A 24,696-nucleotide genomic window follows, 5' to 3' on the forward strand; every position below is an offset into this window, starting at 1 on the left:
GTGTTTTGGGTCATTGTCATGCTGGAATACCCATCCACGACCCATTTTCAATGCCCTGGCTGAGGGAAGGAGATTCTCACCCAAGATTTGACGGTACATGGCCCCGTCCATTGTCCCTTTGATGCGGTGAAGTTGTCCTGTCCCCTTAGCAGAAAAACACCCCCAAAGCATAATGTTTCCACCTCCATGTTTGATGGTGGGGATGGTGTTCTTGGGGTCATAGGCAGCATTCCTCCTCCTCCAAACACGGCGAGTTGAGTTGATGCCAAAGAGCTCCATTTTTTTGTCTCATCTGACCACAACACTTTCACCCAGTTGTCCTCTGAATCATTTAGATGTTCATTGGCAAACTTCAGACGGGCATGTATATGTGCTTTCTTGAGCAGGGGGACCTTGCGGGCGCTGCAGGATTTCAGTCCTTCACATGATATCATGTGATTATATTTCAGGGTTAGGGTTGAATTTGGCATTGAAGACAGTCCTTTAGACTGTCCTGTAGCATCCCAGACAATACGTGTTAGTTCTTTCTGATGCTATGCTGGTTGGTTAGTAGTGTAGTAGTCAGTCACCTGTCTCTTTGTTGACTAGTCATGTAATAGGTGTGCTGGATATCACCAGCCAATGAAAAAAAGTCAACTGTGCGCTGCAGTGTTACCCCATCTCCTGCGGGGGTTAGTAGTCAGGATGAATGTTTGCATGCCAGCCACAACCACTCCCTGTCTCCCTGTAGTCAAACACACTTACATACTGTATGTGTGTGTGTTTGGGTCACCCCCATCAGTGTATTTACACACCAAATCCTAACCCCAGTCTGCATTCAGCAGAGAAGGCAGGAGGCAGACAGAGTATGTTATTCTCGCTGTCTGTGTCCCAAATGGCACTCTATTCCCTACTTAGTGCACTACTTTTGATCAGGGCTCATAGGGCTCCGGTAAAGAGTAGTGGACTAACAAGGGAATAGGGTGCCATTTTGGACATTGCCAGAGAGAATGAAACATCATTCAAATCCATAGATACTCATTCACTAATCCTGTCTGTCACCCAGGAAATATGAATACAAATACTGTATACAGTACAGTTCAAGCATTAAGGTCAGACAATTCCTGCTTTGTGTTGGTATTACTGGTATTACCACCCTGCTGCTAGCCCATCCCCAGTCTTTGTGTCCCAAATCACACCTTATTCACTATATATTGCACTACATTTGACCAGACTAGTAGTAGTGCACTATATAGGCAATAGGGTGTCATTTGCGGCATGGTTTCTGTCTCTAAGCTGTGAGTGAAAGCTGTGGATGAGTTGGCACATGGCAGCTTTAAGTATTTTGTCTCAGAGTGATGTTGATGGATGGGGCATCACTCTTCTGAACACAGAGCTGCATCCTGAACACAGACATCTTTACAATTAACCACTTGAAGGTTAACTTTACACACTCCCATGTTAGATCCTGCTGCACCCTTTTAATACAGTCCATGGCACCTCCGTTATAGTCAGAATGAAATACTCTTATAACAACTAAACACAAGGCTGGCTTCATGTTTTAAGCCCCCTGTCTCTCCTCTACTCTCCCCTCTGTTAGCTAAAATATTGTAATCACCTTTTTCCACCATTTTCTTGGCAACACAACAAGAAAGTAGAGAGAGACTGTGTGTGTGTTGTGTGTACAAGCAGCATGAGCGAGAGAGCCAAGCTTCTGGATCAGTAGCTTCAGCCTAACATCACACACTCACACACTAACTGACACTCACAAGTGCCTGATTGGCCCCCTCTATTAGCCAAACAATGATTTTATTTTTCTCCATATTATCTCAATCTCCAATGAGCTACCCAGGAAAGGGCGAAGAATAGCCCACATTAATATGTAGCCATAGAAATAATTCATGAAATCAATAACTTGCTAACATCGGATAACATTCATATACAGCCCATCTCTGAAACTCACTTAGATAATTCCTTTGATATTATAGCAGTAGCAATACAAGGATATACTATCTACAGAAAATACAGGAATGCCTATGAGGGAGGTGTCTGTGTATGTTCAGAGACGTGTATTCCTTTAAAGCTGAGAGAGTATCTCTTGTCAAATGTTGTTGAAGTGATGTGGTTGCAAATTCACCCGTCTCATCAAAAGCCTCTTCTTCTGGGGTGCTGCTATAGGCCCCCAAGTGCTAACAGTCAGTATATGGATAATATGTGTGCAATGCTTGATAATGTGTGTGATGTTAACAGAGAGGTCTATTTTCTGGGTGACCTGACTGGTTAGCAACTATCTGTCCTCTCAAGTGGAAGCTTCTAACTGTGACTAATGCCTGTAATATGACCCAGGTTATCACTCAACCAACTAGAGTGCATACCAATAGTGTTGGATCTGTGACATCCACTTGTATTGATCATATCTTCACTAATTTTACAGAGCTTTGCTCCAAAGCAATATCAGTTCCCATTGGCTGTAATGACCATAACATTGTGGCAATAATGTGTTAGATGACGCCGACAGATAGGGCAACTCAGCTTCTAGCTCCTAACCAACTTTGCAGTATTTTGTATTTTTTTGTGTGTTAATTATTACATTATTAGCCCAGTACATTTTTTGTGTTATTACATACAGCCGGAAATAGCTTTTGGATATCAGAGTGGCGGTAACTCACCAGCATTGCGACCAGGAATATGACTTTCCCAATTTGGATCCTTTGTTCGTACCACCCAGGGCAATTGAACTGTTTCCAGAGGCTGATCCAAAAACGAGAATCTCCTTCCAGAGAGATGTCAGGGATTGTAACATACTATGTTTCACATAAACATGTCTCTCTTGGGATATACTGTCTTCGTCCATACAGCCAGCTGGGTTCTCAGTACATTGCGCAGACAGGAATAAAGAACTTTCCGGAAAGACGAAAGACGGAGGTGTATGTTTCATAATTAACTACTCATAGTGTGATTGTGATAACATACAGAAACTCAAGTCCTTTTGTTCACCCGACCTAGAATACCTCAGAATCAAAATCCAACCATATTACCTCCCAGGAGAATTCTCTTCGGTTAAAGTCACAGCCATGTATATTCCCCCACGACGGCCCTCAAAGAACTACACTGGACTTTGTGCAAACTGGAAACCACATTTCCTGAGGCCGCATTTATTGTAGCTGAGGATTATAACAAAGCAAATTTGAGGAAAACGCTACCGAAGTTCTACCAACACATTGACTGTAGCACTCGCTCTGAGAAAACATTGGACCACTGCTACTCAGCTTTTCGAAATGCCTACAAGGCCCTCCCCCACCATTCCTTTAGCAAATCTGATCACGACTCCATTTTGCTCCTCCCTTCCTATAGGCAGAAACTCAAGTACCCGTGCAAAGGACTATTCAATGCTGGTCTGACCAATCGGAATCCATGCTTCAAGATTGTTTTGATCACACGGACTGTGATATGTTCTGGGTAGCCTCTGAGAATAACATTGACGAATACACTGATACGGTGACTGAGTTAATCAGGAAGTGTATAGAGACAAAGTGGAGTCGCAATTCAACGGCTCAGACATGAGACGTATATAGCAGGGTCTACAGACAATCACGGACTACAAAGGGAAAACCAGCCACATCGCGTACACCGACGTCTTGCTTCCGGACAAGCTAAACACCTTCTTTGCCCACTTTGAGGACAACACAGTGTCACCAACACGGCTCGCTACCAAGGACTGTGGGCTCTCCTTCTCCGTGGCCGAAGTGAGTAAGACATTTAAACGTGTTAACCCTCGCAAGGCTGCCGGCCCAGATGGCATCCCTAGGCGCGTCCTCAGAGCATGCGCAGACCAGCTGGCTGGAGTGTTTACAGACATATTCAATCTCTCCCTATTCCAGTCTGCTGTCCCCACATGCTTCAAGAGGGCCACCATTGTTCCTGTTCCCAAGAAAGCTGATCCTCAACACAGGGGCCCCACAAGGGTGCATGCTCAGCCCCCTCCTGTACTCCCTGTTCACCCATGACTGCGTGGCCACGCACACCTCCGACTCAATCATCAAGTTTGCAGATGACGCAACAGTAGTCAGCCAGGACCTGTATACTATGTACTAGGCAGTCACCCAAGTCATACACTGTTCTCTCTGCTACCGCATGGCAAGCGGTACTGGGGCACCAAGTCTGGGGCCAAAAGGCTCCTTAACAGCTTCTTCCCCCATAACACTGCTGAACCCCCTTTGTGTTTACACTATTATCTATTGGAATCCAATTGGTAGTAGTTACAGTCTTGTCTCATCACTGCAACTCCCGTACGGACTCCCAGGGGAGGCAAAGGTCAAGAGCCATGCGTCCTCCGAAACACAACCCAGCCAAGCCGCACTGCATCTTGACACAATGCACATCCAACCCGGAAGCCAGCCGCACCAATGTGTCGGAGGAAACACCGTACACCTGGCAACCTGGTCAGTGTGCACTGCTCCCGGCCCGACACAGGAGTCGCCAGTGCGCGATGAGACAAGGATATCCCTGCCGGCCAAACCCTCCCTAACCCAGACGATGCTGGGCCAATTGTGCGCCGCCCCATGGGCCTCCTGGTCATGGCCGGCTGCGACAGAGCCTGGGCTCGAACCCAGAATCTCTGGTGGCACAGCTAGCACTGCGATGCGGTGCCTTAGACCACTGCGCCATCCGGGAGGATGAATCTATGCATAGTCACATAGCCTCTCACTCAACGTCAAGAAAACAAAGGAGCTGATTGTGGAATTCAGGAAACAGCAGAGGGAGCACGCCCCTATCCACATTGATGGGACCGCAGTGGAGAAGATGGAAAGCTTCAAGTTCCTCGGCGTACACATCACTAATGATCTGAAATGGTCCACCCACGCAGATAATGGGGTGAAGAAGGCACAACAGCGCCACTTGAACCTCAGGAGGCAGAAGACATTTGGCTTGGCACCTAAAACCCTCACAAACCTTTACAGATGCACAATCGATAGCATCCTATCAGGCTGTATCACCGCCTGGTACGGCAACTACACCGCCCGCAACCGCAGGGCTCTCCAGAGGGCGGGGTGGTCTGCCCAATGCATCACCGGGGGCAAACTTCGTGCCCTTCAGGACACCTACAGCACCCGATGTCACAGGAAGGCCTAAAAAATCATCAAGGACATCAACCACCCGAGCCACTGCCTGTTCACCCCGCTATCATCCAGAAGGCGAGGTCAGTACAGGTGAATCAAAGCCATCAGATTGTTAAATAGCCATCACTAGGCGGCTTCCAACCGGTTACGTAACCCTGCACCCTTAGAGGCTGCTGCCCTATATCCAGTACATAGACTTGAAATCAACTACAAGCACTAGTCACTTTTTAATAATGTTAACATACTGCTTTACTCATCTATGTATATACTGTATTCTATTCTACTGTATTTTAGTCTACAGTATGACACTCCGACATTGCTCGTTCTAATATTTTTGTATATTTCTTAATTCCATTTTTTTTACTTTTAGACTTGTGTGTATTGTTGTGAATTGTTAGTTATTACTGCACTGTTGGAGATAGTGTAACGTCTGTCTTCGGGTAGAGAGGACCAAGGCGCTGCGGGTTGCGTGCTCATCGTTATATTTATTGAATGTGAACACCAAAAAACAACAACAGGAAACAGTTTTGCATGCTACACCAACACAATGCAAAAACAACTACCCACAATTAACAAACAAAACACATCCCTATATATAGGACTCTCAATCAAAGGCAACTACAAACACCTGCCTTCAATTGAGAGTCCAACACCCAATTACCTAATATAGAAATTACTAACTAGAAAGAACATAGAACATAACCCAAAACCCGGAAATAATAAATCAAACACCCTTCTAAACAAACCACCACCACGAACCACATAAAACAAATACCCTCTGCCACGTCCTGACCAAACTACAATCACAAATAACCCCTATACTGGTCAGGACGTGACAGATAGAAACACAAGCATTTCGTTACACCCGCAATAACATCTGCTAAACATGTGTATGTGACAAATAACATTTTATTTGATAAGCCAAAGTGCCTAAGGTTGGGCCTAAAGTAATTCATAAGAGAGCATACAAAATGTTTCCACAGTACTCTTCTGTTGAAGATGTAAAAAAGACATGTTGGTCTGATGTGTATGAAGAAGTGAATCCAGATGCATCACAACATTATTAATACCAATTGTTGCCAAGCATACACCTGTTAAAAAACTAACTTAGAGAATTGTTAGAGCCCCCTGGATTGATGATGAATAAAAAAATTGTAAGGTTAAAAGAAATTATGCAAAATAGGTGTCAAGCAAGCCAAGCTGCTCAGCTGATTGGTTGACATACTATAAATTGAGAAGTGTGAGGGAAATATTATGTTTATGTATCATGCTACTTTCTAATAACTAATTAGAAAGGTTCATGCAGGTGACTGACTGATCGTGTATGGAGGAATCCTCACTATCACTGTTCCTCATCTTGGCCGTACGCCCAGAATGTTGCTATGGGAACAACCGAGGTATCTCAGTTTCAAGTCTCAACTTGGAGAAAGAGAGAGCCTCGTGAGGTATTGGTCAGTCACATGTGCGAGCCACCGGTAGTGATGAATTAATTATGCTAAATCATGCAAATATAACTTGTCTGTGTATAGCCATGTTTAAGCCAACTGCTGGGACCGCCCCAAGGGAGCACTGATAGACCTGTATGGTGTGCATAATTTGTTGTAACCTCTCCAGCTTGCTGATAATAAAGAGTGATTCATTTTAAGATTGGCTTCAGCGTCCCTGGTGTTGAATTTCCACCACAGAAGTTTTGTGACTAAACTTAACTAAAAGAACAAGAAATTAAACTGAGTGTACAAAACATTAGGGACACCTTCCTAATATTAAGTTGCATCCCCTTTTGCCTTCAGAACAGCCACGTTTTGTTGGGGTGTGGACTCTACAAGATGCTGACCCATGTTGACTCCAATGCTTCCCACAGTAGTATAACATTGGCTGGATGTCCTTTTGGTGGTGGACTATTCGAGCTTTGGGCCAGTAACCGAAAGGTTGCTGGATCAAATCCCAGAGCTGACAAGGTAAAAAATCTGTCTTTCTGCCCCTGAGCAAGGCAGTTAACCCACTGTTCCCTGGGTGCCGATGACGTGGATGTCGATTTAAGGCAGCCCCCTGCACCTCTCTGATTCAGAGGGGTTGGGTTTAATGCAGAAGACACATTTCAGTTGAGTGCATTCATTTGTACAACTGACTAGGTATCCCCCTTTCCCAATCTTGGTACACACAGGAAACTGTGGAGTGTGAAAAACATGGCAATGCAATTCTTGACAAACTCAAACCAGTGCGCCTGGCACCTACTACCATACCCCATTCAAAGGCACTTCAATATTTTGTCTTGCCCATTCACCCTCTGAATGGCACACATACACAATCCATGTCTCAATTGTTTAAAGGCTTAAAAATCCTTCTTTAACCTGTCTCCTCCCCTTCATCTATACTGATTGAAGTGGATTAAACAGGTGACAATAAGGGATCATAGCTTTCACCTGGATTCACCTGGTCAGTCTGTCATGGAAAGTAAACTCAGTGTATATTACCAAACCAAGATAAATGACATAAAACACAATGGAAAAATATTTTTGAGTACCTTATTATATCATCGGCAGGAAACCCAATTCATCTACATCGTTCATTGACATTGATGTCTCATTTATAGCAAAACCTTTTGATATTGCCAATCATTTCAATGTCTATTTCTCTAGTAAAGTTGAAAATCTCAGGAGTGAAATGATAACATTGAACAGTGAACCATTATATTTTTGTATAAAATATCTATACTGAACAAAAAAATAAACACAACATGAAACAATTTCAAAGTTACAGTTCATATATAAAAAATCAGTCAATGTAAATAAATTCATTATGTCCTAATCTATGGATTTCACATGACTGAGAATACAGATATGCATCTGTTGGTCACAGATACCTTAAAAAAAAGGTAGGGGGGTGGATCAGAAAACCAGACAGTATCTGGTGTGACTACCATTTGCCTCATGCAGCGCGACTCATCTCCTTCACATAGAGTTAATCGGGCTGTAAATTATGACCTGTGGAATGTTGTCCCACTCCTCTTCAATTGCTGTGCGAAGTTGCTGGATATTGGCGGGAACTGGGACGCGCTGTCGTACACGTCAATCCAGAGCATCCCAAACATGGTCAATGGGTGACATGTCTGATGAGTATGCAGGCAATGGAGAAACTGGGACATTTTCAGCTGCCAGAAATTGTGTACAGATCCTTGCGTCATGGGGCCGCGCGTTATCATGCTGAAACATGAGGTGATGGCGGCGAATTAATGGCACGACAATGGTCCTCAGGATCTCGTCACGATATCTGTGCATTCAAATTGCCATAAATAAAATGCAATTGTGTTCGTTGTCTGAAGCTTATATCCATACCATAACCCCACTCCCACCATGAGGCACTCTGTTCACAATGATGACATCATCAAACCGCTCGCCCACACGGCGCCATACATGTGGTCTGCGGTTGTGAGGCCATACTGCCAAATTCTCGAAAACGGTGTTGGAGGCAGCTTATGGTAGAGAAATGAACATTAAATGATCTGTCAACAGCTCTGATGGACATTCCTGCAGTCAGCATGCGCCCTCAACTTGAGACATCTGTGGCATTGTGTTGTAATAAAACTTTTTAGAGTGGCCTTTTATTGTCTCCAGGGTGCACCTGTGTAATGATAATACTGTTTAATCAGCTTTTTGTTATGCCACACCGGTCAGGTAGATGGATTATCTTGGCAAAGGAGAAATGCTCAAAAACGGAAGTAAACAAATTTGTGCACAACATTTGAGAGAAATACACTTTTTGTTCATATGGAACATTGGGATGTTTTTCTTTCAGCTCATGAAACATGGGACCAACACTTTACATGTTGCATTGCTATTTTTGTTCAGTGTAGTAATGAAAGAGAAATTGCTGTTTTGAATTTGGCAAGTCAGTGTGGGAGAGGTGGAAAAACGATTGTTATTTATCAATAAAGATAAGCCACCAGGTATAGACAACCTTGATGGGAAACTATTGAGAATGGGAAACTACTGAGAATGGTAGCAGATTGTATGGTCACCCCTATCTCTATCCAAAGACTAAAGGAGTGTATGTGTCCACGGGTGTGGAAGGAAGCTAAAGTAATTCCACTGCCTAAAAATAGTAAAGCACCCTTTGCTTGCTCTAACACCCACCCAATCAGTTTGCTACATGTTCTTAGTAAACTGATGGAGAGAAGGTAACCATTGAGTTTCAGCACGCGTATAGAGAAGGGCACTCAACTTGTACTGCACTAAGTCAGATGACAGATGATTGGTTAAATAAATGGATAATAGATGATAGTTGGAGCTGTATTGTTAAATTTCAATGCAGCCTTTTATGTGATTATAAATTGTTATTGAAAAAACTCATCAGCTGCCATCACATGGTGGGATTGTTATTTATCTAATAGAACCCGGAAAGTGTTTTTCAATGGAAGCTTCTCTAACATCAGATATGTACAGTGTGGTGTTTCTCAGGGCAGTTGCCTTGGGCCGTTACTCTTCTCTATGTTTTACAAATGATTTTCCACTGGTCTTACACAAAGCTAGAACAACTATGTATGCGGATGATTCCACACTCTACATGTCATCACCCAAAGCCAGTGAGCTCACAGAAATTCTAAATAAGAAGTTACAGTCAGTATCAGAATTGGTGATTAATTATAAACGTGTCTTAAATACATCTAAAACTAAAAGCATTGGTTCCAAACATTCTCTAAGATCTAAACCTCAACTGGAGTTGTGCATAAAGGGTGTGACCATTGAGGAAGTTGAGGAAGCTAAACTTCTAGGTATACCACTGGATGGTCAATTATCATGGTCAAGTCTAACTGACAAAGTTGTTGTGAAGATGGGGAGGGGTATGTCTGTTGTAAAAAGATGTTCTGCTTTGTTTTACACAAATCAACTGTACTAGTTGTTAGGTCTCTGGTCTTGTCCCATCTTGATTACTGTCCGTTAATATGGCCAGGTGCAGCATTCAAAACCGAGCAACACGCCTTGCCCTTAACTGCACATACAGAACTTGCATGCCAGTCCTTCCTGGTTGACGGTTGACGAGAAATTAACTGCTTTCCTTGTAGTTTTTATGAGAAATATTACTGTGATGAACATTTGATGGTCTACATAATCAAATAACGTACAGCTCAGACACCCAGACATGTCACCAGGGGTCTCTTCACAGTCCCCAAGTCTAAAACAAATTCACAGCAACAAACTGTATTACACAGAGCCATGATCGAATTAAAATCCCATAAAATGACATCCCATGGCACAATAGAGACTGTGAAATGACACAAACACAGACACACTATCACACTCTAACACACATACAATCTACACACACATTTTTGTTGTTGTATTGTTTGTATATCGTTGTATTTTAAATTTATGTGACTGTCCTTGTCTATCAATTTATCAGTATTTTGTTACTTGATGTATTTTGTGTTTTTTGTGACCCCAGGAAGAATATCTGCTGCTTTGGCAAAAGCTAATGGGTATACAAATAAACCAAATACCAAAACCCTCTCTTTTCGGTCTTTTGTTCCAAAATTTGAAATAGTGTTTTTCTTACATTGGATAAATATACAGACAGAGCTTCAAAATGGCATATCATACATTTTACTTGGATGAATCATGGAAGTAATGCTGGTTTAAAAGTTGATAAGCTTATAATCCCATTTAGGAGAAAAGGGAATTCAAACATTTTTCACACTTGCGCTACATTGGTACTTGGGATACATATACTTAAAAAACAAATTATTTCACCAAATTGCCAAAAATGGATTCTCTGAACATTATTTTACCAAGTTCCACCATTTAGGCAAACCATTAACAGTATTAAATAGCCTATTGTTGTATAATAAAGATGACCTTATTATTTTAAATTATGAAGCTTATCGTAGTTCCCCAGAAAGTGAGCTGGTGCATCCATAGACATTTACATTTTAGTCATTTAGCAGACGCTCTTATCCAGAGCGACTTACAGTAGTGAATGCATACATTTCATTTCGTGCAACCCTGGCATTGAACACACCATGCTCTACCAACTGAGCCACAGGGAAGACATTCTATATCTCTGCTGTGAAGCGTACATGAGGTGATGAAGTTACACTTGTATGCAATTCACAACTAAATGGATGAGTTATCTGTACAGCTGCCATTTTTCCCTGGGCTTCCTACTAGGTTTTTTTTTCTCCTCCGTTCTTCTCCCCTCTGCTCCCAATACACATGCTGCACATGCATAACACACTGTGTTATTCTACAATAAGTATCGCAATCGCTGTACATGGCACAATAAACACAATGCACATATTCGGCAACGGCGAGAGTTCACACCCTCGGAAACAAAAAAAACATGATATCGGTCAGATAATCCCTTTGTGTCCCTCAATGTACAATGTGTACATTGGTGATACATTTCACAGACTGGGTTTCACTCTGCTAATGAAATGTTGGCAGGCGGGGCCCGGGAGTAAGCAGTTTGGTCTCAAAGTTTTAGTCAACACATCAGTCACAGAAAATAAAGTGTACTGGTCCACCTACAGTATGTCTGTTTTGAGAATACATGTTATCCAAATAATGAACTGTTTGGTTATGCAATGATCTTGAACTGATCTGAATTGATTTGAACTAATTGAACTTGGCTTGACATCCCAAATAATCCGTTTGGAATATTACACAGTGTATATTTCAGAAATACTTCCAAGGCTTTCTGGTTCTGCATCTGGTTCTAACGTGAGTCCCTCATGGCCAGAGACTGAGTCCTAGCCCTGGACTCGGAGAGAGAAGTGAGAAAGGGTCTGACCATGTGAACCACAGAAGGCTCAATGCCAGCTTTGTTCCTCAATTTGTCTTTTTCCCCACATCCTGGGAAAGTGGACTGAATTCAATCGTGTTTCTGATAAATAAAAAGCATTAAATAAAGTGTTAAAGCTGCTTACAACAATCCCCGCAAGGACATCATATAGAGAAAGATTCAAATATAAAATAAAGGAGAGAGGGAGAGATAGATGGACAGGGAAATGAGGGAGGGGAAATTATCAATGGAGGATCATTGTGCTAGGGTCAGACCAAGGAGTTAATTGTGGTGTGTGTAGATGGAATCAAACTGTCTGTAAATTCATAATTCATTGAATGCTAAATCCAATATTAGAGCTAATAACCCTCCGGGCTCCCCTTACCAATCCCCAGTCCCTCTGCCCCCTGCTTGAACTTCACTCCTTCCCCTCCTCAGCTTACCAATCCCCAGTCCCTCTTCACTCCTTCCCCTCCCTCTTCTGTGGGGGGGAATCAGCTAGGCCTAATTGCCATCCCTTTCTCTCTACTTCAGCCCTATATAGTTCCTCTCCTCCACCACCCTGGTGTCACTGTGGCCTCACGTGGCTCACCATGCGCTGACTAACCCCGGCTAACCCTGGCTAACCCTCCACAGGTGGCAAGGCCCAGCATGGGCCTGAGTAATGTGCTGCTCCAGAAGAATATGGACAGCTGCCATACATAATAAGCTAGAATACACACACACACTTGGCATCACCGGACGAGAATGATGAAAACGTGAGCATCCCCTGCCCTCCTCGGTCACACTATTTATTTATTTAACTTTTATTTAACTAGGAAAGTCAGTTAAGAACAAATTCTTATTTCTGATGACGGCCTACCAAAAGGGTAAGGGTTTAAACACTGTTTCCCATGCTTGTTCAATGAACCATAAACAATTAATGAACATTCACCTGTGGAACGGTCGTTAAGACACTAACAGCTTACAGACAGTAGGCGATTAAGGTCACAGTTATGAAAACTTAGGACACTAAAGAGGCCTTTCTACTGACTCTGAAAAACACCAAAAGAAAGATGCTCAGGGTCCCTGCTCATCTGCGTGAACGTGCCTTAGGCATGCTGCAAGGAGGCATCAGGACTGCAGATGTTGCCAGGGCAATGAATTGCAATGTCCGTACTGTGAGACGCCTAAGACAGCGCTACAGGGAGACAGGACGGACAGCTGATCGTCCTCGCAGTGGCAGACCACGTGTAACAACACCTACACAGGATCGGTACATCCGAACATCACCTGCGGGACAGGTACAGGATTGCAACAAAAACTGCCTGAGTTACACCAGGAATGCACAATCCCTCCATCAGTGCTTAGACTGTCCACAATAGACTGAGAGAGGCTGGACTGAGGGCTTCTAGGCCTGTTGTAAGACTGTCAAAAAGTGCTCTTCACTGACAAGTCTCACCAGGGGTGATGGTCAGATTCGCGTTTATCGTCAAAGGAATGACCGTTACACCGAGGCCTGTACTCTGGAGCGGGATCGATTTGGAGGTTACAGGGAAGACAACCTCCTCCCTCATGAGGTACCCTTCCTACAGGCTCATCCTTACATGACCCACCAGCTTGACAATTCCACCAGCCATACTGCTCGTTCTGTGCGTGATTTCCTGCAAGACAGGAATGTCAGTGTCCTGCCATGGCCAGCGAAGAGCCCGGATCTCAATCCCAATGAGCACATCTGGGACCTGTTGGATCGGAGGGTGAAGGCTAGTGCCATTCCCCCGAGAAATGTCTGGGAACTTGCAGGTGCCTTGGTGGAAGAGTGGGGTAACATCTCACAGCAAGAACTGGCAAATCTAATCTGGTGCAGTCCATGAGGAGGAGATGCACTGCAGTACTTAATGCAGCTGGTGGCCACACCAGATACTGACTGTTACTTTTGATTTTGACTCCCCTTTTGTTCAGGGACACATTATTCAATTTCTGTTAGTCACATGTCTGTGGAACTTGTTCATTTTATGTCTCAGTTGTTGAATCTTGTTATGTTCATACAAATATTTACACATGTTAAGTTTGCTTAAAATAAACGCCTTTGACAGTGAGAGGACGTTTCTTTTTTTGCTGAGTTTATATAGGACAAAACACACATAACAACAAGAGAGAAAACACAACACTACATAAAGAGAGACCTAAGACAACAACATAGCATGGCAGCAACACATGACAAAACAACATGGTAGCAGCACAAAACATGGGACAAACATTATTGGGCACAGACAACAACACAAAGGGCAAGAAGGTAGAGACAACAATATATCATGCGAAGCAGCCACAACTATTCCCAGCCTGCAAAACACGTTTCAGTCAGCATGCTACTTATACATTCGTTTTACTATCCTCGTGTGGACTGAACAATTGATTTCTATTCAAAATCCTATTTTCCCTAACCCTAAAACTAATGTCCCCACTTGTCATAATTTTCCTTGTTTTACTAGTCCTTGAGGACTTCTGGTCCCCACAAGGATTGTAAAACCTAAAACACATATTTGTGACCTTTTTCTGAAAGCTGGGCATAACATGAACATCACTACTTCAGAGGCATTTGAACGTAATTTATATCCAGTACCAGTCAAAAGTTTGGACACACCTACTCATTCAAGTGTTTTTCTTTATTTTTAATATTTTCTACATTGTAGAATAATAGTAAAGACATCAAAACTATGAAATTACACATATGGAATCATGTAGTAACCAAAAAAGTATTAAACAAATCTAAAAATATTTTATATTTGAGATTCTACAAAGTAGCAACCCTTTGCCTTGATGACAGGCACACTCTTGGCAACCCTTTGCCTTGATGACGCTTGGCATTCTCTCAACCAGCTTCCTGAGGCAGTCACCTGGAATGCCTTTCAATTACCTGGTGTGCCTTTCCTTCTTAATGCGTTTGAGCCAATCAGTTGTGTTGTGACAAGGTAGGGGTGGTACACAGAAGATAGACTAATTTGGTAAAAGACCAAGTCCATATTATGGCAAGAACAGCAGTAGAGCAATGGACATTAGACCAGTGGAAATCTGTCCTTTGGTCTGATGAGTCCAAATCTGAGATCTTGGTTCCAACCGCCGTGTCTTTGTGAGATGCAGAGTAGGTGAACGGATGTCCTCCTCATGTGTGGTTGCCACCGTGAAGCATGGAGGAGGAGGTGGGATGGTGTGGGGGTGCTTTGCTGGTGACACTGTCAGTGATGTATTTACAATTCAAGGCACACTTAACCAGCATGGCTACCACAGCATTCTACAGTGATACACCATCCCATCTGGTTATCGTTTAGTGGGACTATCATTTGTTTTCAACAGAATAATGACCCAAAACACACCTCCAGGCTATGTATGAGCTATTTGACAAAGGAGAGTGATTGAGTGCTGCATCAGATGACCTGGCCTCCACAATCACCCGACCTCAACCCAATTGAGATGGTTTGGGATGAGTTGGACCGCAGAGTGAAGGAAAAGCAGCCAACAAGTGCTCAGCAAATATGGGAACTCCTTCAATACAGTTGGAAAAGCATTCCAGGTGAAGCTGGTTGAGAGAGTGCCAAGGTGTGCAAAGCTGTCATCATGGTAAAGGGTGGCTACTATGAAAAATCTTAAATATAAAATATGTTTTGATTTGTTTAACGCTTTTTTGGTTACTACATGATTCCATATGATTTATTTTGTAGTTTTGATGTCTTCACTATTATTCTACAATGTAGAAAATAGCACAAATAAAGAAAAACCCTGTAATGAGTAGGTGTGTCAAAAATGTTGACTCGTATGTATGTTTACGTTGGATAAATGAAAGTGAAATAAACAATAAAAAGTGAACAGTAAATATTACACTCACACAAGTTCCAGAAGAAAAATACATTTCAAATGTCATATGTTTATATACAGTGTTGTAATGATGTGCAAATAGTTAAAGTAAAAAAAAGGGAAAATAAATAAACATAAATATGAGTTGTATTTACAGCGGTGCTTGTTCTTCACTGGTTTCCCTTTTCTTGTGGCAACAGGTCACAAGTGTGATGGCACACTGTGTTATATCACCCAGTAGATATATGGGAGTTCATCAAAATTGGATTTGCTTTTCTAATTCTTTGTGGATCTGTGTAATCTGAGGGGAAATATGTGTCTCTAGCATGTTCATACATTTGGCAGGAGGTTAGGAAGTGCAGCTCAGTTTCCACCTCATTTTGTGGGCAGTGTGCACATATCCTGCCTTCTCTTGAGAGTCAGGTCTGCCTATAGCAACCTTTCTCAATAGCAAGGCTATGCTCACTGAGTCTGTACATAGTCAAAACTTCCTTCATTTTGGGTCAGTCACAGTGGTCAGGTTTTCCGCCACTGTGACAGTCTCTGTTTAGGGCCAAATAGCATTCTAATTTGATCAGTTTTTTTGTTAATTCTTTCCAATGTGTCAAGTAATTATCTTTTTGTTTTCTCATGATTTGGTTGGGTCTAATTGTGTTGCTGTCCTGGGGCTCTGTGGGGTCTTTTTGTGTATGTGAACAGGGCCCCAGGACCAGCTTGCTTAGGGGACTCTTCTTCATCTTTCTGTAGGTGATGGCTTTGTTATGGAAGGTTTGGGAATCGCTTCCTTTTAGGGGGTTCTAGAATATAACAGCGCTTTTCCTGGATTTTTATCATTAGCGAGTATCGGCCTAATTCTGCTCTGCATGCATTATTTGGTGTTTTACATTGTACGCATACTGTAGGATATTTTTGCTGAATTCTGCATGTAGAGTCTCAATTTGGTGTTTGTCCCATTTTGTGAATTATTGGTTGGTAAGTGGACCCAACACAGTATTTTTTTCCAGATCGTAATTGGTATGTCAAATTTTATGTTCCTTTTGATTGCATAGAAGGCCCTTCTTGCCTTGTCTCTCAGATCGTTGTGGAAGTTACCTGTGGCGCTGATGTTTAGGCCGTAGTATGTATCGTTTTTTGTGTGCTCTAGGGCAACGGTGTCTAGATGGAATTTGTATTTGTGGTCCTTGGAACTGGACCTTTTTTGGAATACCATTATTTTTGTCTTACTGAAATTTACCGATCAGGGCCCAGGTCTGACAGAATCTGTGCAGAAGATCTAGGTGCTGCTGTAGGCCCTCCTTGGTTGGGGACAGAAGCACCAGATCATCAGCAAACAGTAGACATTTGAGATTCTAGTAGGGTGAGGCTGGGTGCTGCAGACTGTTCTAGTGCCCTCGCCAATTCGTTGATACAGTTGAAGTCGGAAGTTTACATACACCTTAGCCAAATATATTTAAACTCAGTTTTTCATAATTCCTGACATGTAATCCTAGTAAAAATTCCCTGTCTTAGATCAGTTAGGATCACCACTTTATTTTAAGAATGTGAAATGTCAGAATAATAGTAGCGAGAATGATTTATTTCAGCTTTTATTTTATTCATCACATTCCCAGTGGGTCAGAAGTTTACATACACTCAATTAGTATTTGGTAGCATTGCCTTTAAATTGTTTAACTTGGGTCAAACGTTTTGGGTAGCCTAACACAAGCTTCCCACAATAAGTTGGGTGAATTTTGGCCCATTCCTCCTGACAGAGCTGGTGTAACTGAGTCAGGAAACTCCAATACCTTGACTTTGTTGTCCTCAAGTCATTTTGTCACAACTTTGGAAGTATGCTTGGGGTCATTGTCCATTTGGAAGACCCATTTGCGACCAAGCTTTAACTTCCTGACTGATGTCTTGAGATGTTGCTTCAATATATCCACATCATTTTCTTTCCTCATGATGCCATCTATTTTGTGAAGTGTACCAGTCCCTCCTGCAGCAAAGCACACCCGCAACATGATGCTGCCACCCCGTGCTTCACGGTTGGGATGGTGTTCTTCGGCTTGCAACTCTCCCCCTTTTTCCTCCAAACATAAAGATGGTCATTATGGCCAAACAGTTCTATTTTTGTTTCATCAGACCAGAGGACATTTCTCCAAAAAGTACAATCTTTGTCCCCATGTGCAGTTGCAAACCATAGTCTGGCTTTTTTTTATGGAGATTTTGGAGCAGTTGCTTCTTCCTTGCTGAGCAGCCTTTCAGGTTATGTTGATATAGGACTCGTTTTACTGTGGATATAGATACTTTTGTACCTGTTTCCTCCAGCATCTTCACAAGGTCCTTTGCTGTTGTTCTGGGATTGATTTGCACTTTTCGCACCACAGTACGTTCATCTCTAGCAGACAGAATGCGTCTACTTCCTAAGCGGTATGACGGCTGCGTGGTCCCATGGTGTTTATACTTGCCTACTATTGTTTGTACAGATGAACATGGTACCTTTAGGCATTTGGAATTTGCTCCCAAGGATGAACCAGATTTGTGGAGGTCTACAATCTTTCCTTTCTGCAGTCTTGGTTGATTTCTTTTGATTTTCCCATAATGTCAAGCAAAGAGGCACTGAGTTTGAAGGTAGGCCTTGAAATACATCCACAGGTACACCTCCAATTGACTCAAATGATGTCAATTAGCCTATCAGAACTTCTGAAGCCATGACATACTTTTCTGGAATTTTCCAAGCTGTTTAAAGGCACAGTCAACTTACTGTATGTAAACTTCTTATCCACTGGAATTGTGATACAGTGAATTATAAGTGAAATAATCTGTCTGTAAACAATTGTTGGAAAAATTACTTGTGTCATTCACAAAGTAGATGTCCTAACTGACTTGCCAAAACTATAGTTTGTTAACAAGAAATTTGTGGAGTGGTTGAAAAACGAGTTTTAATGACTCCAACCTAAGTGTATGTAAACTTCCGACTTCAACTGTATAAATGTTGAAGAGGGTTGGGCTTAAGCTTCATCCCTGTCTCACCCCACGGCCCTGTGGTAAGAAATGTGTGTTTTTGGCCAAATTTAACGGCACACTTGTTGTTTGTGTACATGGATTTTATAATGTCGTATGTTTTTCCCCCAACACCACTTTCCATCAATTTGTATAGCAGACCCTTATGCCAAATTGAGTCAAAATCTATTTTGAAGTCAACAAAGCATGATAAGACTTTGCCTTTGTTTTGGTTTGTTTGTTTGTCAATTAGGGTGTGCAGGGGGAATATGTGGTCTGTCGTACAGTAATTTGATAAAAAGACAATTTGACAGTTGCTCAGTACATTGTTTTTCGCTGAGGAAATGTACGAGTCTGCTGTTAATGATAATGCAGAGGATTTTCCCAAGGTTGGTGTGTCACGCCCTGACCTTAGAGACGTTTATTTTCCTTGGTTAGGTCAGGGTGTGATGTGGGGTGGGCAATCTAGTTTTTCTATTTCTTTGTTTTGGCTGAGTGTGGTTTCCAATCAGAGGCAGCTGTCCATTGTTGTCTCTGATTGGCAACCATACTTAGGCAGCCCTTTTTCCCACCTTGAGGTGTGGGATCTTGTTTTTGTGTTGTGCCTGTGAGCACACCATTACTTCACGTTTCGTTTGCTGCTGTATTTGTTTTGGAGAGTTTCATTTATTAAAACATGTGGAACTCTACGCACGCTGTGCCTTGGTCTACTCATTTTGACGAGCGTGACATGCTGTTGACATATATAACACAATAGTTATTAGGGTCAAATTTGTCTCCACTTTTGTGGATTGAGGTTATCAGTCCTTGGTTCCAAATATTGGGGAAGATGCCAGAGCTGAAGATGATATTAAAGAGTTTAAGTATAGCCAATTGGAATTTTTGTTCTGTATATTTGATCATTTCATGTAGGATACCATCAACACCACATGCCTTATTGGGTTGGAGGGTTTGTATTTCATCCTGTAGTTCATTCAATGTAATTGGAGAATCCAGTGGGTTCTGGTAGTCTTGAATTGCTGATTTCTAGATTTGTAATTGATCATGTATATGTTTTTGCTGTTTGTTCTTTGTTATAGAGCTAAAAAAGGTTTATCCACACATCTCAGTTTTGTATAGACAACTCTTCATGTTTGTTTAGTGTGTTCCAATTTTCCCAGAAGTGGTTTGATTCTATGGATTCTTCAGTTACATTGAGCTGATTTCTGACATGCTGTTCCTTATTTTTCCGTAGTGTATTTCTGTATTGTTTTAGTGAAGGCATAGGCTCAGGTTTTCTGGATCTCAATGTTTTTGGTTGGATAGGTTTCTCAATTTCGTTCCTAGGTTTTTGCATTCTTCAAACTATTTGTCATTGTTGTTAATTTTCTTAGGTCGTCTGAAGATAAAGAGAAGTCATTGTCGGACCAATACGCAGCGGGGTTATGTGCACTCATCTTCTTTATTATATTCGGACAAGAAGGAGAACCAAAATAAACATGTACACAAAGAAAACACAACGACTATTCACAGGCTGATCCGGCACAAGGCTATACACAGAACAATCTCCCACAAAGCACTCAACAAACACATACGTATATATAGGGCTCTCAATCAGAGGCAACTAGAAAACACCTGCCTCCAATTGAGAGTCCAACCCCAATTAACAAAACATAGAAATACAAAAGACTAGACAGAACATAGAATACACTAACATAGAACAGTGCCTAAACCCCCCGGAATACATAAATCAAATACCCTACTAAACAAACCACCACCCCGAACCACATAAAACAAATACCCTCTGCCACGTCCTGACCAATCTACAATAACAAATAACCCCTATTACTGGTCAGGACGTGACAGTCTGCTTTAAATATTTTGATTTAATAGCGACGCTGAAAGGTCAAATATACTGTTTAGCCTCTCTACTGCCAAGTTTACACCTTCACTATTACAGTGAAATGTTTTGTCCAGGAAGTTGTCTAAAAGGGACTGAATTTGTTGTTGTTGTTTTTTGGTAGGTTTATACAGTACTTTCCTTCCATCTAAAGCATTTCTTAATATTGTGCCGTTCCTTTGGCTTTGATGCCTCATGATTGAGTATTGCTCAGTTCAGGTAGACTGTGATTTTGCTGTGATCTGATAGGGGTGTCAGTGGACTGACTGTGAACGCTCTGAGAGACTCTGGGTTGAGGTCGGTGATAAAGTAGTCTACAGTACTACTGCCAAGCAATGAGCTGTAGGTGTAACTACCATAGGAGTCCCCTCGAAGTCTACCATTGACTATGTACAGACCCAGCGTGCGACAGAGCTGCATGAGTTGTGACCCATTGTTGTTGGTTGTTTTGTCATAGATGTGTCATATTTGGAAGGGACCTCCAGGTAGGTATTTGTACCCCTGTGTGCCAGTGTCAGGTTATTTCTCTCTCTCCCTTTCACTTTCTCTCTTTTTCTAGATCTTCCATATGGATGGGAAGAGGCCTACACTGCAGAAGGAGTCAAATACTTCATCAAGTAAGTCCAAACAACTGGAGGGTTAATATTTTAACCGCTCCAGGCTTATGTCCTTATGAACAAACCCACATCATCTGCCAGTCTACCGCTGAGCCCCACGCTTACAGAACCAACCTATCAATGTTGTGCCAAGTTTCCACAAAGTCTCACATCCCTTTTTCTATTCCATTAATGAAAACTTCCAGTACTTCCGACTATACAGACAGAAACAGTCAACGGCTGCCATTGAGCGGCAACTCCTGTAAACCACAGAATAGACTCAACCCAACATATCTGCTTTGATCTCAGTCTTACATGCAGTCTTAGCCATGCTGGCTGTCGAGTAAAATAAAGATGTGCAGGGAGTCCCAGGGTGTGTCTTATTGTTGCTGATGACTAAATGAAATATGTGCAGGAAATCCCAGGGTGTGTCTTATTGTTGCTGATGACTAAATGAAATATGTGCAGGGAATCCCAGGGTGTGTCTTATTGTTGTTGATGACTAAATGAAATATGTGCAGGGAATCCCAGGGTGTGTCTTATTGTTGTTGATGACTAAATGAAAGATGTGCAGGGAATCCCGGAGTGTGTTGTTTTGTGCTTGATGACTAAATGAAAGACTAGTAAGTAATGTGGTGACCACAGCTAGTGACATGTTCTGGAGATTGGGTTGTCTCTTAGTATATTAAACAGAGTTAACACAGCCTGGGTGCCAGTCTGTTTCCGCTTTAGTCAACTTGTTGTTGTTTTTCCTAAAAGGGATATAGATCTGCCATCTTAATTTGATCACTCTGTTGTCGCAGAGAATTTTCTTGCACAGCAGGAAATGCAAATTGTGTTGTAGTCAAGGTTTATAAAGGCTTCTAAAGTTGAATTTCCACTGTAAAATGTCAGACTTAATTTACCCTAATAAAGAATACATCAACCCTTGCAAAAATGTCCATTAATTGTAGTCCACATAATATTTCACATTTTCTGTTGCTGCAGGATTATTTTCCTGCTGTGAGACGCTAGGTCAAATTAAGATAGCACATCTTTATACAGTTGAATACAGGAACTATCCGGTGCGCAGGCTTGTGAACACCAGTTCTGTCTAACCAACACTAATCATTACCATTGTCCAATGACACCTGTGCATTTTTACCTTTGTTCAATGACACCTATGCAGTCTGTAATTCTGAATGTGTCCTTCTGTCTGTCCGTGACAAACAACCAGTACCTAATCCACAACAGTACACAGCGCACATGATCAGTACACACTGACACCCACTAAACTAAGGTCATTTAAGGTTAGAAGCTTATAAACGTTAAGGAAGTTGATCCATTCAATTGAAGAGGAATCATGGGTGATGACCTGAGTGTGATGTGTTGCTCTGTCTTATTTTTGCCTCGTGCCAGTCATGTGACGCAGACGACATCGTGGACCCATCCGGTGACCTGCAGCCTGGCTCTGGGGTTGGGGCTGTCCGAGAGAGAGGGGGAGGTATCAGCCGATGGACAGGCAGACAACACAGCCACCCCCAGCCCCGACCACATCAAGACTTAGACCTGGGACAGATTCCATAGCATATAACATTGCAGAATCTTTAGATAGATGTGTGTTGAATAAACTAGATATTGTGTGTCTTGGAATTGGATAATAGAGAGGCCTCGCAGGCAGCTCTGTATATAACATTTCTATCTGAACGTTCTGTAGCGTTGCTCTTCCCCAAGAGAAGAAAACACACCAGGCAGTGGTGAAACAACACCAGTCCTGTACAAATAGAGATTCAGTAGAACATTAGAGGTGGATACAGAGACAACTACCTGAAACCCTTTAGGAGCCCCAACAAAATCTTGTCTTTAAAATCATATAACTAGCTATACATAATGTTTCATTAAATGGCAGTGTACGTTAGCTGTTCTGGTGAATATGCAGTTTTAAACTTTATTTATATTTTTTTACATTGAAACCTATCCGTAAGTGGGCTGAGCAGTGTATAGACAGTTAATTAATTGTGTTAAAATGAATCGCACAAGGCTAGCTTCCCGGTTCGATGGAGTTGATTCATGAGTTACTGGAATTTGCTCCTCCTTCTCTATTCTATGTGTATGCTTCTATTTATTCCTATTACCTCTATGAGGAACGGTGAGCAAGCCCTCTCTCTCTTCATCTCTCTATCCACTCCCGCATATGTCTTTTCAAACAATTTCACAACCCTCCATATTTTTCATCCTTAGAAGTCAGCTTCACAATGTGTATTTTTCTTTTCCGAAGCAAAACAGGTTGGAGAAAACTCCAGTTTTTCTGTTTGCTCCCTGAGCTGCACCTTGGAATGCCATTCCAAGAGGTCCACATTCCGAAATCGGAATTGTCTTCTGAGTCACAATATACCAGAATCTACTGCTGAAAGCTCGGCCTAACATGCTATATTTTTACTTTCACTTCCTTAAACCAGAACTGTTATGGCGGAGAGGCAAAGGATTGAAAAGAAAAGTTGGCTTGCATCTTGTCCATTGGTCAGATAAGAGTTGGACAGATTGTTGCCAGGTGTCTTTAGGTTGTAATAATGTAACACATTATGTTTTTAAAAGAGTTATGGAATGAAAGCATGCAATAGAAGGGTAGTTATCGAACATCATCCTATTTGCTGTTAGTTAACCTGCTCTGTAACCTGTAGTATTTGATTTGATTTACTCACTAGTTGAGCCCAGCGTTGCTATTTTTATCCAAAATGCATTGATAACATGTCTGTTCTGTGTTCCGTAGTGCTGCTAACTCCATTAAGAGATCAATCAAACAGTATTTCAAATGTACAAAAGGCTGCATTTACACAGGCTGCCCAATTCTGATCTTTTGCCACTAATTAGTCTTTTGACTAATCAGATCAGATCTTTTGCTGATAATTGGGCAAAAGATCATCATTGGGCTGCCTGTGTAAATGCAGCCTAATACAACATGTCAAGTGTGTTGTGTTCACGTCTAACCAACCATTACCAGTGTTTTGCATAATATTACTTGTTATACTAAGTATGTATGAAGTCCTCACAAGGATACTAAAACAAGGAAAATTTGCCAGTTTTGGGTTTAGGGTTAGGTTAAGAGTTAGGGCTAGGGCTAGGGGTTAGCGTAAATAGGATTTTGAATGGGAATCAATTGTTTGGTCCCCAGAAGGATAGTAAAACAAACATATGTGTGTGTGTGTGTGTGTGTGTGTGTGTGTGTGTGTGTGTGTGTGTGTGTGTGTGTCCAAGCCAATATCGACCGTGCCCCAGGCTGGGCGTATTGATTTTCCCTCTCTAGCATGTGTGGTTAAATATATCCCCTTCCTCTGGAAACACCAATCACATGACACACACACACACACACACACACACACACACACACACACACACACACACACTCTCTTTCTCGTTCTCTCTCTAGTTCAAAGTTCTGTGTTCCATAGAGCTGTGATGAGGAGCAGTATCAGCGATGTTGATATCGTCTCTCCACAGCTCCATAGAGCCGCGATGAGGAGCAGTATCAGCGATGTTGATACCGTCTCTCCAC

At 42.1% G+C, this 24,696-nt stretch overlaps 1 protein-coding gene across 1 annotated transcript in view; it reads left to right on the top strand.

Moving 5' to 3' along the window:
• LOC106589860 (syntaxin-binding protein 4) overlaps positions 1-24,279 on the top strand; it is a 137,050-nt gene extending 112,771 nt beyond the window's left edge. Inside the window, exons 21-22 of the mRNA XM_014180263.2 lie at positions 21,128-21,185; positions 22,563-24,279. Coding sequence (XP_014035738.1) covers positions 21,128-21,185; positions 22,563-22,710 — 206 coding nt within the window. The 3' untranslated portion in view covers positions 22,711-24,279. The remainder of the gene's footprint in view (positions 1-21,127; positions 21,186-22,562) is intronic.
• The last annotated feature ends 417 nt before the right edge of the window (positions 24,280-24,696 follow it).

Source organism: Salmo salar, chromosome ssa28, assembly GCF_905237065.1.
Source record: "Salmo salar chromosome ssa28, Ssal_v3.1, whole genome shotgun sequence".
Lineage (NCBI taxonomy): Eukaryota > Metazoa > Chordata > Actinopteri > Salmoniformes > Salmonidae > Salmo > Salmo salar.